At 40.9% G+C, this 16,860-nt stretch overlaps 1 protein-coding gene across 2 annotated transcripts; it reads right to left on the bottom strand.

The window, feature by feature from the left end:
• Positions 1 to 430: 430 nt before the first annotated feature.
• Positions 431 to 14,942, bottom strand: exoc3 (exocyst complex component 3). Of its 2 annotated transcripts, XM_030074233.1 has the most exons (16): positions 14,807 to 14,942; positions 12,831 to 13,038; positions 10,509 to 10,728; positions 9,499 to 9,671; positions 7,478 to 7,690; positions 6,538 to 6,716; positions 6,092 to 6,208; positions 5,666 to 5,783; positions 5,362 to 5,487; positions 4,652 to 4,752; positions 4,134 to 4,244; positions 3,062 to 3,203; positions 2,674 to 2,796; positions 2,022 to 2,183; positions 1,523 to 1,644; positions 716 to 911 (listed from the first exon to the last, which is right to left on the bottom strand). In XM_030074233.1, exons 2-16 carry the CDS (start codon positions 12,972 to 12,974, stop codon positions 716 to 718), a joined length of 2,247 nt encoding a protein of 748 aa, XP_029930093.1. In that variant the 5' UTR covers positions 12,975 to 13,038; positions 14,807 to 14,942. The 2 variants fall into 2 exon arrangements, with proteins under 2 accessions (XP_029930094.1, XP_029930093.1); XM_030074234.1 differs by lacking the exon at positions 14,807 to 14,942 and having other exon boundaries at positions 431 to 911; positions 12,831 to 12,974.
• Positions 14,943 to 16,860: the final 1,918 nt, after the last annotated feature.

Genomic DNA, 16,860 nt, shown 5'->3' with positions numbered 1-16,860 from the left:
ATCCCATGCCTCCTTTAAAACGGTTAACACTACCCTGACTTAGTGCTCCCTCACACATGCTCAACGCTATTTTTAAATTAAAATCCCTAACCTCCTCAACCCATTCCTTATCACCTCTTTGCAAACCAATTTAACATGCTCAGCTGACTGCCCTGCCTGTCACTCCTGTTTCAGGTGCTACCATTTGTATATACCAGTGTATGAAGTCATTATACTCTTTTCCCCACACAACTATTAAAAGCAAATACCACATCAGTGCTCCACTACACCCCTGGTGAGGCTCAAAGTGGGATCAGAAATCACCTGTCAGATTTTCCACCTTGGCTGGAGGCAGTATTTCTCCTATTATCTACAGTATATGATGTTCCAAACATTCACAGTCTGACTGGCATGGATCAAACTCTAGGTACAATTAGTAGACCTGCCAAGATACTTGTTTAGAACTTTAATTTTATTTCTGAAACAGATTTGTTCAGAATAACAAAAAGAGATGACAAATAATTGATGGGGAAATCTTTTTTCAAAGATCTGTTTTATAAAGTGAACAAGGAACCGAGTGGAGTAAGAAATGACAAATCCCATCCTCATAGGTCTTTTTCTTGTCATTTTGCTGGTCTCTCATGGGGAATTGCACTGAGAACATCAAATGGCTCAATAGAAAGCAACCGACGGGTACTTATTACACATAGAGACGTCATGGTGATGCTATGGTCGTCTATTTGAGCAGCTTTGCTGTTGCCATGGAAGTCACGGATGTCATGGAGATGGTTGGCACTGTGATATCTTTGAAGATGGGTTGTGTAACGCCAGTGTAAGACATCTTGTTCTGGCTCAGAGTCTCAATAATCATTTGACGCATTTCCCTGCTGGCATCACCCCGTACCGCCAACAACGCCAGGATATGCTCCTCCCTGTAAGAGTAGCAGGGGCAACAAGACATATAAAGGTCCAATATTTTCCTTTTTTTACCTCTAAGCACTTTAACACTTTATCATCACATGACTGGGCCTTCAGCTGATGAGAAACAATGAGGAAAGCTGGGGTGCAGCTTTACCCGGTCAGCTATAAGTGATTTTATTAGGCCCTCAAAATCATACATTCCAGAAGGGCTGGGTGGGCTTTAGTTCCCCTCATAGAGTAACATTATAGTGACTCATCTGCCCAACAGAGGAAAATATTCCACTAGTTGGAACTGAAAAAGCTACAGGTCATATTAATCCTGCAACAATATGTTAGCAAATGTTTTCACAGCTAAAAATCCTAAGATCACTTATGAAACCCACTTTGGAGGCTTGTAGTAGTAGAGCTGAGGTAATAAAATTCAAATCAGAAGCCATTAGCTCCATCAGACTGAAGTGCTTTGCTAGCCCTTGTCTCTTCTGATAAAATGTTAAATGTTATCAATGTTAAATTGGTAAAATAATCCTCGGTCAAACGGTGGATTTATATCTCAGAAAAGCACATAATCAGCCTGTCGTGCTAACAAACACTCAGTGTTACTCACTACCAAAGTGTAATGTACCTGATATCGGGATATTTGGACACCAGAGTGGTGACCTCCAGGTAAAGCAGTGTTGGGTCAGTGAGCTTGAAGACTTCAGCGATGGCAGCAATGGCATCACAAAGCCGGTCGGTATCTTCTCCCTGAACACAGCGCACCACAGGGAAATCAGCTGGGACATTAAAGATATTTTAACTTTTGTCAAACAGGTTTTCCGTAGGATGAATTGTAGTCTTCAAGTAGGTACTGTAAATTGTCTGTCATCTTTGTTTTAAGGATGGAATAAGATCCCACACCTACCAGTGGTCACAAGTGGTGGAAAATAGCAAAACACAAGTGCCTTGTTACCGTACTTAAGTAGATTTTTCAAGGATGTGTGCTATCCGTACTCAGTTCAATTTCATTTTATTTGTATAGCGTCAAATCATAGAAGTTATCTCAAGGCACTTTACAAAGACCCAAAAGATTTCGAGAGTGAAAATACCGCAGCAAAGAGAAACATGGCTATATGTTAACTCACTCCTGCGAGTTTTCTGAAGAGGAACTTGAACTGATCTGCCTCTTTGATCATCCTGTCAGCTCCCTCCCTCCTCTCATCTGCATTCTTGAAGGTGATCCTCTTCTGCATCACTGCTTTGATGTACTCCATCACCACCCTGCGATGGGCCTCACTCGTCATTTCCTACAGACATGGCAGCACATCATCATCTATGATTAGCCACATTTGAGATATCATTGATATGAAATCCTTATGTGAAGTCTTTGAGTTGTATTAATCATTGAAAATATAACATTCAACATTCACTCATTCCTTCCTTCATGACTGCAACAGATTTAGCTGAAATTAATGAGAAGGGTTAGATTGCAGGTTTTTTGAGGGCCAACACTACTTCAACAGCTTCAATTTTTACCATTTTCAAGTCACAAATCTAAAAATAAAATTAAAATGTATTCCTCAAGGAGATTAGAACAGTATCATGAAGCTTTTCAGTCTGAAGAACGATATTGGTTTGTCTGACGATATCCTGTACACTGTACTTGAGAGGTTTAAAGTTCATAATTGCAGGTTTGGAGAGTAGAATGGAATCTCCTGTTAAACTAGGCATGTACAGGTACATGTGGCAATGTCTTAATCATGACTCAGCAGTGCGTGGATTTAAATACCCTCCTACCTGGTTGAAGGGTTTCTTGATCTTGTTGAAGTCATTGAAGTAGTCCTCTACAGTCACACAGATGGTGTCCACAGCATGAGAGCCTGTTAGCCACTTCCTGGTCAGTAGTTCATTCAGGTGATGCTGCAACATGTAATTTAATACAACTTGAGAAACAAACTGACAAACATACATCAGCACTGCTCTTCTCTCGTCCTTCACACAGATGCAAGTGCATACACAGCACCTCATTCACATGGTCCTGATATGTGCAACACCGTGCATTCTAGTGCTTTTTAAATCAGTTATCTACATGTCAAACCTTTTTACTGCCAGTTAAAACAAAAAGCAAAAGGCACTTCCAATTCCACGGCCAGAAAACATTTCTCTCAATCCCAGCCCCTCTTACTTCAAGGTCTAGGAAGACTTCATCTAATAGGAACTGGCATCCCTCCTTGGCCACCTCGTTCAGTGTCTTCTCTATGGCAGCATCGCTCATAGTGGGCTCTGACGACTGAGAATACTTCCTCTTCAGACTGTTGATGGACTCCCTAGGAAACAGTTGTGAAAGGTATCCATTTGTTGACTCAAATGTATTGCAGTACAGGCTTCAAGACACAGGAGGTTGTAGCTGAATACTTCTCAAAAGCCATGAGAACGAAAGACACAAAATGTGAACAAAGTGCATCATATCAAATTCAACAAGTTCATGTTTACTTAGAACCCTGAATCACACTTGCAGTCTCAAATTGTTCGAGAGGCCCACAGTTTATAGAAAAACAAAACACCCCATGATCTGAAGTCTTGCAGCAGGCAAGTAAAGATCCCCAAAGACCCCAAAGACAGGTAGGAGAAAATGACAGAAATCTTAAAAAATAAAAATAACAAAGAGTGAAGCCCCTGCTGGGCCGGTAAGGGGTGCAACGGTTGCCGAGTCGGCAATTACTCCACTTGGCCAATAGCCACATTTACCACTCATTACTACGTGACACAGGACTGCTCAAATAATTAAACTATCAGACGACTGAGCTTTGCTCCCATGCCAGTTACAGGTCCAGCAGATGGTTGAGATGGAAATGTCAAAAACTCAAAAGAACCACTTGCAGTGAACCATTTACTTCTGACAAAAGTGAAGCAAGTCTTAGTTCTCATCACTTTATTCCAAGCATAGCTGCAATAAAGAAAAATTGTTTCTGCTCAGGCAGAACAACAAACCGGAAGTGCCATTTCCAGGGCACACTATCTTTGGATCCACAAGCTCTTGTTATCCAATATTTTTGAGAAGTTCTCATGACCTGAGTTGTTTTACAGGGAGTCTGGGGTTTTCCCACTGTGTAGATGCAAACCTGTTTAAGTTTGACACTGCTCTTTTCCCATAGTTAGAATTGCAATGTTGTAACATGGCAAAGTAGGAGGAAATGCTTGTCCTTGCCTATTTACATAATTAAGTAATTCATTAATGTTGCTACTGTGAGTCTTACTTGAATGTCTGGCAGTTGTTAATGATGGCGATCATGTACTGCACGTAGCACTGAGGCAGTTGTCGGTCTCTCAGGTGCTCCTCTTTGTAGGCCACTGCCTCCTCTTTGTACCTACATACCACAAATATACAAGACTTCTTTTATTCATACATTTGTAACAAGTATTGCATAATTAGTTATTCTCTAAAACCTTTATTTCCACAGTTCAAACTGAAGTTCAACTCTAGCCAGCCACACTTCCAGATATAAAAAGTTGAGTAGAGAGAGTAACAAAAGAACACCTATTCCACAATTTGTGATTTAGGCCAAAAGGATTTGCAAGATTTGCTTTTTTAATGTGAAATTGGTTTACTTACACACTGTCATGTGCTCAGGTTATAATGCATCACTTTTTTTGAAAAAGGTGATGTGACCTTAGCATGATTCAAAAACGATTCAAGGCTTGGACACTGATCAAATGAGCCCCAGAGCTTCACCAGACCTTTAATCATTCAGAGGAGAAGCCAAAAAGAATTTACCTGATGAGGAATGAGTTCATCTGTTTGAGACAGAGCCTAAGAACCTGCTCTTTAAAACTCTCATCTATCTGGGCAGCAACCTGCAGGTTCTGTTCAAACATCTGATGGAGAAGGGAGAGAAAGAGGGAAAGAAAGAGTGACAGATAAAATAGGAAGAGGGAAAGGGAGGAAGATCCTTGTTATGATGCTGAAGTAAATATCTTACACCATGCTGCTAAGGAATCTGATGTAGGGATGGGTCAGAATATTCGAATTGTCACAAAATTATAAAAAATTTAATAGTTTAAGCAATTACCATCTCCCCTTGGTTTTACAGGCACCTGGTAGTGACATGAGGGCTTGACTTTGACACATTCAGTTCAGCTCACTTCTGCACAAGGGCAGCATACTATTTAGTACTGTGACTTTAAGATAGCTGGTTGCCACTGTGCAAACAGAAGAAGCATGCAAAGACTACTACAGCCATCAAAAAGGTCTTTGTGGAACCCCTTTGAAAGGGGTTGGGGGTCCATCCACAGATCAATGGCTAGCTTTGTCATCAGATGACAGACGTGCAGAGAAAACAACGGCCCTCATCACAAAGATAATAGCCAAACAAATGCTTTGACATGGCTGAAAAAATGTTTAAAACTTCCCTGTGAACACTGAACAGCATTTGTGCCTGAAATGCCCATCCCTAATCTGATGTGTGCATTTGCACTGTGTATTACCTGGAAGACTATAGCAGGGAGTGTGGTCTGATAATAGCCATCCTGGTCAGCCTCAGGCTCTGTATCTTTCTGCCAGTCCTTCTTGTCTGTTTCCAAGGCCTTACGCAGCCAGCCAGTAATATTAGACTACAGAGAAGAACAACAGGAAAACAGACAAACTTAGGCTCATTCAACCTGGTTATGATCCATGCTTAGGTCATTTATTTGTTCTGTCCCACAATAATCAATAGGTTGTGTGTGTAAAATGTAGAGAATTACCAGTAATATCAGCAGATATTGGTATTACTGGCTGTGTCCTACTTACTGTGAACGTCTGAACATATTTGCTGAGCAGTTCATCAACCACATCCTGAGGCAGCAGAGGCTCCAGCTCATTGACATCACACTCCGCACAAAGCTCCGGATGACCCATCATCTCTGTGCTGAAACACACACACACACACACACACAGACAAGGCACACACAGATTGTTATTGACTTTCAATTGTATCAACAGATCTTTTTCCCAGTATTGTTCATTCCGGCTCAGTGGAAGGTTTAGGGAAAATGGAACAAATGGATTGAAACAACAGAAGTACATTAGGACATGAGACAGCGAACTGTCTGAAACAACAGATATCTGGCTGGAGCTACTGTTTGTGGCCCATCATGTTTCAGATCTTCTCTCATCAGATGATGTAGTGTGTATCATCTGTGCAGACACCACTTGTGTGTTTGTATGCGTGTGTACCTCTTATATGTGTTGAGGACCCAGGTAAGTAGGGAGACAATTTCATTGGCCTCCAAGTCTTCAGACGTCAGCTCCTTGACACGAGCCGACACAGCGTTATGGTAAAGACAGAAAAACCTGAAATATACACACACACACAGTCACAAAAATGTGGATAAACAAAGTCATCATTATCATTATTTACAATATCAACACTTGCACATTTTACACTATAGGCCACATGACACAAAGGCTCACTGCAGCATTGATGGCTGTTCTTAGAGTTTTCTGGGTCAGTGTGTAACACCGGTACATGCTGGCTATCTCTTTTCCAAAATCGCATTAGTCCTTTGAGCTGACCTGTAATACTCAGCTGGGAGGCTGAGGCGCCTCTGGTTGAATTTTTGGTTGCCACTGCTGCCTGGTTTGAAAATGAGAGCCCCGCAAATCTAATTCTGTTTTCTTACCTGCGGAAGGTGTTGTAGTGAGGAGGGAAGCACTGCACCATGAGGTTCTTGACAACAATGAGGTCATCCAGAACGTACTTCCTGGTTATCTCCAGGAGGCGAACCAGCCACATCTTGTCAACCTCACGTGTCACAGACTGGGTGCCCTCAATACGAGTGCTCACTGTACCCTCCAAGACCTGCAAGAAAAACAGATGCAAGACTTTTAAGAGTTTGTATCTGCAGGGTTTTCAATGGCAGATTTGAATTCATGATCAAATCACTAATGTCTACACCATCAGTATGACCAAACCTTAAAAACAGCCAGTATGTGAAAGGTGGCAAGGGGGTAAAACAGGATTTTGTTAGGGTTGGTACAAGGCCATTTGCTCTGCTACCTTTACAGAATCACACTGCAGGTACAACAGAAATGGAAATGTAATGCATGAGGGGGTTTGCTGCAACAGTTACGCTGATGTTATGTGTGTGTGTAAGCAGTGAGATGGAGGCTGACGTTGTCCTTTAAGGAGGTCTGCATTTATAAGTTTAGTCTATTTTTTTTTTCAAAAGTTGTAGTTTTTTTAAGTAGGTCCATTTCATTTTGAGGCATTAATATAGTGGTTTATAGCCTATTCTGTTTTTTTTTTAAAAAAATGCTGGTAGTCATTTTGTTATTCAGTTAATTTTAAAAGGGCACAAATGCAGGGGTTCTGCAGGTGTAATTGGTGCAACAATGCATGACTTGGTTAGATTTCGCACACGACAGACTGTTCATTATTTTCAAATAATTGATTACTCTTTTATTTACTTTTTTTTACTCAGAATCTACATAACTATTCACAACTCCACTTAAAATTCAAAACAAAATCTAACAAGAGGCAATGATTTCTATTTTTATTACAGTGTCAAATTTCTTTATTATTTTTAGTATCTCAACCTTACCAAACTTCACTCATCTTACCTTGAACATCTTGTCCTTCCACTGTTTTGGTCGTCCTGGTGGGATGAAACCGGTTTGCTTCTTGCGGTCGAGCATTCGTCGATCAATCTTTTCCTCGCGCTCAATGATGCGAACCACCGAGACCAACATTGTGGGATCACGCCGAACTGTCACCATGGAGCGCTGGAGCACCATCCATAACTGCTTGGCCAGCTCATCTGACAATGCCTGAACCTGGAAAGAAATACATAGAAACAGAACAACAATTTATGCAAAGCTCAATGGAATATAAGAGCTCTCTGGTTTTCCATGCGTTAGAATTACTAGAAAACATCACTATGGGCAAAAAAAATGTCATGTAAGTTGACTTCTGTTGACTTCAAGACTGAAAAGATGTGCAAGACAACTCATTCAACTCATTTTTGACTGCATGTACATTTCTAAATCATTGAAGACTGGACCTCTGTCTTCCCAGCCAGTGTGTAACGTGTATCAAATATTGTCATCTGCTTTCTGAGAAATTTAACTCAGTCACTGAGTGATTAAATGCGTACTAATACTATGGTTATGTAGTATTTTGTCTGAAATTGTGTCTTTTATTTTAAATTGTGTATATTTTGACTTATGACTTCAGGGAGCTACATCATCTTTTCTTTTAAATTGTCCATTGTTTGTTTTATACAATTTTATTGTATGAAATTGTGCTAATAAAAATACAGTAAACAAATAAATAATTGCTTTCCTGTCTTTTGACCACATATCAGTGACTTTATTATAAGGTACACCTTGCTAGTACTGGGTTGGACCCCATCTGGCCCTCAGAACTGCCTTAATTCTAGGTGGCTGAGATTCAACAAGGTGCTGGAAACATTCCTCAGAGATTTTGGTCCATATTGACACGACAGCATCATGCAGCTGCTGCAGATTTGTCAGCTGAACATCCACGATGCCAATCTCCTGTTCCACCATGTCCCAAAGCTGCTCTGCTGGACTGAGATCTGGTGACTGTGGAAGCCATTTGAGTTCAGTGAACTCACTGTCATGTTCAAGAAAGCAGTTTGAGATGATTTGAGCTTTGTGGCATGGTGTGTTATCCTGCTGGAAGCAGCCATCAGAAGATGGTCCACTGTGGGCATGAAGGGATGGACATGGTCAGCAATGATACTCAGGTAGGCTGTGGTGTTTAAACCATGCTCAGTTGGCACCAAGGGGCCCAAACTGTGCTAAGAAAATACCATCACACCACTACCAGCAACCTGAACCACTGATCCAAGGCAGGATGGATCCATGCTTTCATGTTGTTTATGCCAAATTTGGACCCGACACTCCGAATATTGCAGCAGAAATCATGACTCATCAGACCAGGCAGCGTTTTTCCACTGTGCAGTACATGTCTTCTACTGTCCAGTTTTGGTGAGCCGTGTGAATTGTAGCCTCAGTTTCCTGTTCTCAGCTGACATGATGTCTGAGTGGCAGCCGATGTGATCTTCTGCTGCTGCAGCTTGTCTGCTTCAAGGTTCCTCATGGTCTGCGTTCAGAGATGCTCTTCTGCAGACCTTGGTTGGAACAACTGGTTATTTGAGTTCCTCTTGCCTTTCTATCACCTCAAACCAGTCTGGCCATTCTCCTACGACCTCTGGCATCAACAAGGCATTATGGCACAGCGAACTGCCATTCACCGGATATTTTCTTTTTTTTTTTGGATTGTTCTTTGTAAACCCTAGAGATAGTTGCGTGTGAGAATCTCAGTAAATCAGCAGTTTCTGAAATACTCAGACCAAAACCATGCCACATTTAAAGTCCCTTAAATCACCTTTCTTCCCCACTCTGATGCTCGGTCTGAACTTCAGCAGATCGTCTTGACCACGTGTACGTGCCTAAATGCATTGAGTTGCTGCAATGTGATTGGCTGATTAGATAATTGTGTTAGTGAGTAGTTGAACAGGTGCACCTAATAAAGTGGCTGGTGAGTTTATATAGTTCATGCTATTTAGAGCGATAATGCAGCACCCAAGAACATGTGATACGTGTGGTGAACTTACATCCTCAAAGTAGATGCGGATGAGGTTCATGTCACTGGTGTTCTTGCTGTCCATTCGGTACTGTTCATACATCAGGTCGTCCCGTGAACACTCCAGGTCCATCAGCTTCCGATGGGCCTGCAGCAGCTCAGCCTGCTCTATCAGCAGCTGGGTTTCATTGACTATCTCTGGTACTGCAGGGAAAGTGTACAGAGACAGCAACAAGTAAGGTGAGAGACAAAATATGAAATATGGGGGAAGGTTATTGAAGGCTGCTTCAAAATAATACAACACATCAGTCAAAAACAGACCCACTATACTGGCTATGAGCCCATAACAAAGTCATGCAAACAATTGGGCTGCGGTTATTTTGAGGGTTTTAATCTATTGCAGAAATATATGCATTACGATGTCATAACTTATGAATCCAAACACAAATATTCATAAAAGCACTTGAAAAATCATACATTAATAGCTGATGACCTCTGTCACAAAACTACCCACCAACACGTTCTTCATGATCTGATACTGATGATGGGGCCTCAGTAGTGATGATGGGTGAGTTGTACTTTGTTTACTTTTATTTAGTTATTATTTGATAAGATGGCATTTTGATTTTTCTAGGGAGGTTTGGAGCTGGAAAGACATTTCAAGGTGCATTCCCAGGCCTGATAATGGTGTACATCACGTCAACCTTGCAGTGTCTGACTGTTTTAAGGGGCAGATGGCTGTACCCTACCTCAATAAACATGGCAGGACTACTGGAACAATCTTTTTGGTTTTGGTAAGCCTTAAGCAATATCAAAGCAACATGAAGGCAATGGGAGGGAGCTTTTTGAGACTTTTTAACAGCAATGACTTTAATGACTTTAATAATGGATTCAAGTTCGTTTGTCAAGCCTTTCAATAATGTATTGAAAATAAATTGAAAAGCTTTCCAATGCCTTGTGTGGAGAGGAAACCCCACTAGATGGGAACAAATCTTTCACATATCTCAAGTTGAATACTTCTGCATGCACTGATCATCTTACCTGAGAAAATATTTTTGAGGTTTTCCACAGCAGAGGCCAGCTGACTGTGTTGGACCACAGCGTCCTTGACATCTTTCAGGTTTTCAATGGTGTTTATGCTCTGCCTCCAGTCCTTACTGACATCAGCCAGCGAGCTCTGGATGTCTTTAACGTCCACCAGAGCATTGTGCAGCTGGGTCAGTCCGGTGCGAACGCCATCAAGCTGGGACTGGATAGCTGCCTGGAGAACATAATGAAATGTTGTTCATATTATTCTTACTATACACTGCTTGCCTGAAATACCAGCATCTCCGTTTTCTGATGTTTTGAGCCTCTGAAAATGGGGTGACAATGTATAAAACTGGCTGTAATCCCTTAACGGTTAATGCCATATTTTTGTTCAACCCTTTCAATTAAAGCTGAAAGTCTGCACTTCAATCACGCCTTGATTACTCCATTTCAAATCCACTGTGATGGTGTACAAGGGCAAAATCATGAGTAATGTGCCAGTGTCCAAATACTTACGGACCTAGTTTTATGTTAGCTGTAACTTTAGTCATTGTTGTTTTGTTATTGTAGTAGAAAGCTCCTACTGGTGATTTGATTTCAATATATTTTTTTATTGGCCAAGACACTGGAAGCTAGCTCGAGAGCATGTTTCTAACATTGAAGTTATTAGGACCATTCAGCTGGGATAGCACTGGGAGAGAGAGAGGAGCAGCCAACTCCTCAAGGATAAAAGATCTTTTACATTAGCTTGGCCTGTGTTAGTCAAACTGAGCTCCATTTCTGGTAATGCATCATATCTCACTAGCAACAATTAGCATTTGTTAACAATTTCACTGCTAGTCCAAAGGGCCGTGAAAACAGTACAGATGCAAACCACTTTTTCAAAGCAGATCCCAATCGAGAATACAAACCCTTAAGTATTGACCAAAATCAAGTACTGATTCCATCCATTACTTTCACTGAACAGTGTAGTTTGGGGGTCACTGCACAAAATAGGCTCATTTACATAAAACCATATCCCCTGAATTTCAGAAACATAGGCTTCTGTTTGCCAAAACAGAGGGAGAAAATCAAGACAATATGCTTTTATTTCTGACATGTTAAGCCTGGCACATAACAGACGAGGTCTGAGATTGGCTCCCACAAGGACAACCTTAATGATTCTTATGCATCAACTCTGTGAAGTGCACACACTACAAGAGCTCACAAGGCCAGCACAGTACACACTTCAGACTTCACAAATAACAGAAACAAAATACAGCAAACAGACCCTAACCACAATAAACATTAACCATGAGGGAGTTGCGAGTCCAAATTTGATTTTATTCTATGATATAAAAACAAAGTACTGCTTGGCTGATACATCGGTGTGTATCACAGATATACTGCTGTCATCGTTATCACACTATATGCTGAGTGATATGATAATGTTGAATATGCTTTGATAAAGTTATTAGTTTAAGAAGCATCTTCCTGAGCACCTCCACATAGTCATACTGGTACAAAATCCACAAGGGTCTATTTTCATTCCAGCTCAAAAAATCACTGTCTCCTGCCATATCAGTCATCTGTGAATTTTTGCTCTCCAAAATCTGCATCAGTCTAAAAATCCCATATTGGTCGGACACTACAACAAACACTAGTCAAAGACTGTCTTAACACAGTCCATATTTGAAAGCTGCTATAGAAGTTCTCTTGATGTGCAGTTCAGCATTCTTGATGAGATCCCACTCACAGAGCCTTTCTGCAGTTCAGTCACTTCACTTTAGCGCAGGATCGAAACACCCATCAGCCCTCATTGTGTGCAGACTAGACATGAGGCTTTTAAAACTGGACTGTGGTAGTGCGGTTTTTAACTAGTCTGATTGCTTGCTTTTATAAAATCTGCTGATGGCCATTTATTCTTTCCTTGTTGGTGCTGTTGTGGAAGGCTGCTACCGGGGGTAAGGTGGGCTGCCTAGATACACATCGGACATTTCTGATGCAAAGTGGAGCTGAGTGGCCTTGAGCAGATCAGCTTACCTCTGTGAAAAAGAACTTAATACAAAAGGCTTACCAGTGGGGAAAAAAATTATTTGGTTGCGAAAAATTTCTGTCCTTGTGGCAAGCCTCTTGAATTGAAACAGGAAAAATGTGCAAATGCTAGTTAATGCAACTTTTCAACCAGAACCTGGGTCGTCATTGGGCAAACAGAGAAATCCCTTTGTACAGTTCAATTCATTTTTTATTTTTTCTCTTCCATTTTTGTATGATGATGTTTGAAAACATCACATGGTAACATTAAAAACGTTCCAGCTTGCAGACTTTATTTCTTCACATTGACAAATACATCACCTTCAGCCTGGCTTCCACAGACGCCTTCTTGCGGGCCTCTCTTCTTCGGTATTGCTCGACCTTATCCAGCTGGTCTGATCGCTGCAGCATCCCTGCCACACGCTGCACCGCCGTGGCAACCGCCTCCCGATTGGTCTCCTCCATAGCAAAGCTGACCAGGGTGGAACAACCAGTCTACAGTCCTACCAAGCCCTGCAGACACTCTGAGCTGGAAAACAAAAATACAGAGAGGATTTATTATAGGTCCCTTACAGTGACTACAAATCCCATTTCTGTCTCATCTATACAAATGTGCTCTCTGAACACAAGGAGTAATGCCTCCAGTGACACTGCTGTGGTGAGATCTGCCCATCGTGGCAGAAAATATCTGTTTACCTGCAAAAGGACATGGGCTGAGATTAATATGTATGGAAATTCATTGTGCATACATACATATTTTCATCATCCGCCTGTTAATACTAATGTGCCCTCCATTTCACTTGCTGCTGCTGTAGCTTTCCAAAATGACAGCTAGGCAGTAAAGCATCTCGGGATACAGAGGACAGCAAATAGCAAATGCTATACTGACTGTGTCCTCCAATTTCTGCTAAGAGAACGCTGCATAAGGAGGACACTTTGAATTGGAACAGCCTTGTTGAGGGACTATGACGGTCTTGAAACGCGACCTTCAATGGAGGCTTGCCCCCCATAACACAGTAATAATAACACAGAGAGGAAATAGAAGACATATGATAAGGCTCCTACACACCGACTGTGCTTCATTCTAGTTGTAAAAAAGTATGTGCATTAATGCTACAATATATTACAACAACAGACACAGGAATTCTGAGGATATTTCACTTTTAGAACACTTTTAATGTACACACACATATTTATATCGCACACACACACACACACACACACACACACACACACACACACACACACACAGATATATATGTATGTATGTATATATACATATATATATATATATATATATGTCTATCAGGAATTCTGCTTTGATTAATATCACCTGATCTACATTGAAACACACAAGGATAGATGTGTGTGTGTGTGTGTGTGTGTGTGTGTGTGTGTGTGTGTGTGTGTTTGAGGGTTATAGGTGAGGTGTCTCTTGCATCCTGGGTTGTGCAGCAGCAGGACATCACTTTGGGCCACAGCCAAAATGAGTGTAATTCTTGTTCCCAAAAGCAGACCTGTGCAGATTTACACAAAGATGACTTGGGACTGTAACTGAGCAAGCCCAACCAGCAGACTGCCCTCTTCATTTCAGCCTGATCTTCACTGTGCCGACTATTTTGCACGGATCTCTATTTAATTCGACAGATAGACAGATAGATGTACTTTACTGATCCGAAATTGGATCATATGTCTGTTTATCATTACAACGGCATACATACTGCAAAAGTGCAATCCACTGTACATAGCTTTATTTTGGCAACGCGCCAGCCTTTCAAATCATCTCACCTGCGGTTACCACAAATAACGTTACAGACAGCGGCGAGCATCGCCAAACTACCAAAATCTCTGGATTAAATTTATGCCGAATTCATTAAAGATTACAGGAAAGGTCTTAGCATCTGTTTCAGGATGTATATGTGCTGGCTGGTGAGTAAGGCCACAACAAACTTGTATCTGTGCACGGAGTTTGGTGAGACTCGCCTGACAGAACAGCAGGCAGCGGCACCAGTCAGCTGACACATGTAAATAACGCTGAGGTAGCTAGCTAACTAGCCACCACTCAGACACTGTACTTTTAAAATGAAGCACTTCAGTCAACAGCTCCACAGTCCGAACACTTCAACCAATCAAACCGTCTAATGTTAGCATGTGCCATAAAAATAAATGCATATATCTCCAAAACTATCCTACTATCCTTAACAGGTTAGAGAGTGGACAAGGAAAAGGCCCAATGGAGACCATAATGTCACCGCCTAAAAGCAACCTCAGGAATTAATCCGAAATAGAAGTCTTACCTGCTTACTAAATGGCAAACGTTGTGAAAATTAAACACCCTGTTTATCTACAAAAATGTCATATTATTCAGTTAGTTCCACGGCGGGTTTGGTTAGTGTTCCGCGGTCCCACTCCGCCCAGCAGCGCTTCCTTCCTTCTTCTTCTCCTTCTTCTTGTGACCTGTACGGCAGAGCCGGCGCATCTACGCGCTTTGCTGCTCCCCACTGGTCGATGAAGGAAAATATATTATTTAATTCATGACTAAATTTGAGAGAAGGCCCAATTTATAGCAACCAAAAACTCCACATTTCTTCTTTCAGTTAGGTGATTGTTCTTGTGCTTTCCAAGAAAAGTTACAAAAGAAAAAATTTTCATCAGTATCCCTACTCTCTACTGTGTCAAGCTGTTTTAGCATTTATTATCATGACTGGATTCATAACAGTGGTTTTACAAACTTTTTCAGATTCTGGGGACCCCCAGGTTAACTCTCCAGTCCCCAAAGTGATTTTGCTCTTGAGACTCTGATATGAAAAGAAATTTTGGTAAATATTTTAGAGAAATTTGTTAGTTCTGATGGACAAATATCATTGATTAAAACTATAATTCTGGGCTGTAAACTAGCATTTCTTTCTGTCTATGCTCCTAATCAATTTGAGGAAGACTTTTTTCTCTATTTATCCAGTCTTCTTTCAGAACTGCAGGATTACACTCTGATCATTGGAGGGGACATGAATGTGGTTATGAATCCTACTTTATATCGCTCCGATCCATGGGACCAAACCTCCCATTCTCAAACTCTTGCCTCAACTTCTCTGTCTCATATTGTTTCTGAATATAATTTAGCTGATGTATTCAGAGCTGTTAATCCATCGGCTAGGCAATACAGTTTTTTTTTCCAAATAGACATAGATTATATTCACGTATTGACTATATCTTAATTTCCTCAGGTTTCTTTGAAATACATAAACCTGACTTTATTAAATCTGCCAGCTAGAGCATCGCGTTGGCGTTTCAACAGCTCTCTTTTAAAACATGACGATTACTGTAAGTATTTCAGATGTGAACTAGATAAAGCTGTGTCTGAGAATGCTGGTACTGTGGAAGACTGTGTGAAAGGTCTTATATGCAAACCCCACTGCTGTGATCATCACTGGTAGTATTCTTTCACCTTCCTTGAACATCACAAGAGGATCCAGACAGGGATGTGTTCTCCTTTATTATTCACACTTTCACAAGAGCCTCTCGCTCAAATGATAAGACAGCACCCCTTGATTTATCCAATTACTTTTTATAATACATCACATCATATTTCATTATTTGCGAATGATATATTATTATATTTAAATAATGCCTCAGTTTCCATTTCTCATGTTTTGGAGACTTTTAAAGAATTCAGTCTCCTAACTGTTTATGAAATTAACTGGTCCAAATCGTCACTACTCCGTCTCAACTCAAGCTTCGAATCCTCAAATATCCCTCCTCATATTCCAGTTGCAAAATCTTTTAAATACCTTGGAGTAGATATCTTTCCCTCCTTACATGTTATCTCATCTAAAAACTTTCAGGGTATTTTGAATAGACTGGTAGTGGATATGAAAAAGTGGACGCTACTTCCACTTTCCACACAGGCTCGTATCTCAGTTATAAAAATGGACAGAGATTAAATTTCTTCACTAATATTCCTCTTCCTCCCCCCAAGGTTAGTGGGATAAGATTCACAGTTTAGTTTCAAAATTCATCTGGAATAACAAGCGTCCGTGCATTAAACTATTAACTTTACAATGCGGCAGACAGAAAGGCGGTCTAGCAGTGCCCAATTTTAAATATTATTTCTTGTCATTTATTCCTCACCCCCTATCAACCTGGCTGGACCTCAGCGTGTCTGTTTCATGGCATGTTATAGAGGAAAACCTGGCCTTTCCTCACCGCCTACAAGATTTGCCTTATTGCAATTTTCCTCTCAAATGTGCTATAACTAAACTAGGTCCGATAATGTCTTTTCTGTTAGAAACTTGGCACACTGTAGAGAAAACAACCCACTGGCATAAAATGTTAAAATGGCATAAACACAGTC

Source organism: Myripristis murdjan, chromosome 17, assembly GCF_902150065.1.
Source record: "Myripristis murdjan chromosome 17, fMyrMur1.1, whole genome shotgun sequence".
Classification (NCBI taxonomy): domain Eukaryota; kingdom Metazoa; phylum Chordata; class Actinopteri; order Holocentriformes; family Holocentridae; genus Myripristis; species Myripristis murdjan.
Note: the sequence above shows the minus strand (reverse complement) of the source record. Positions and strands in the feature narration are given on the sequence as shown.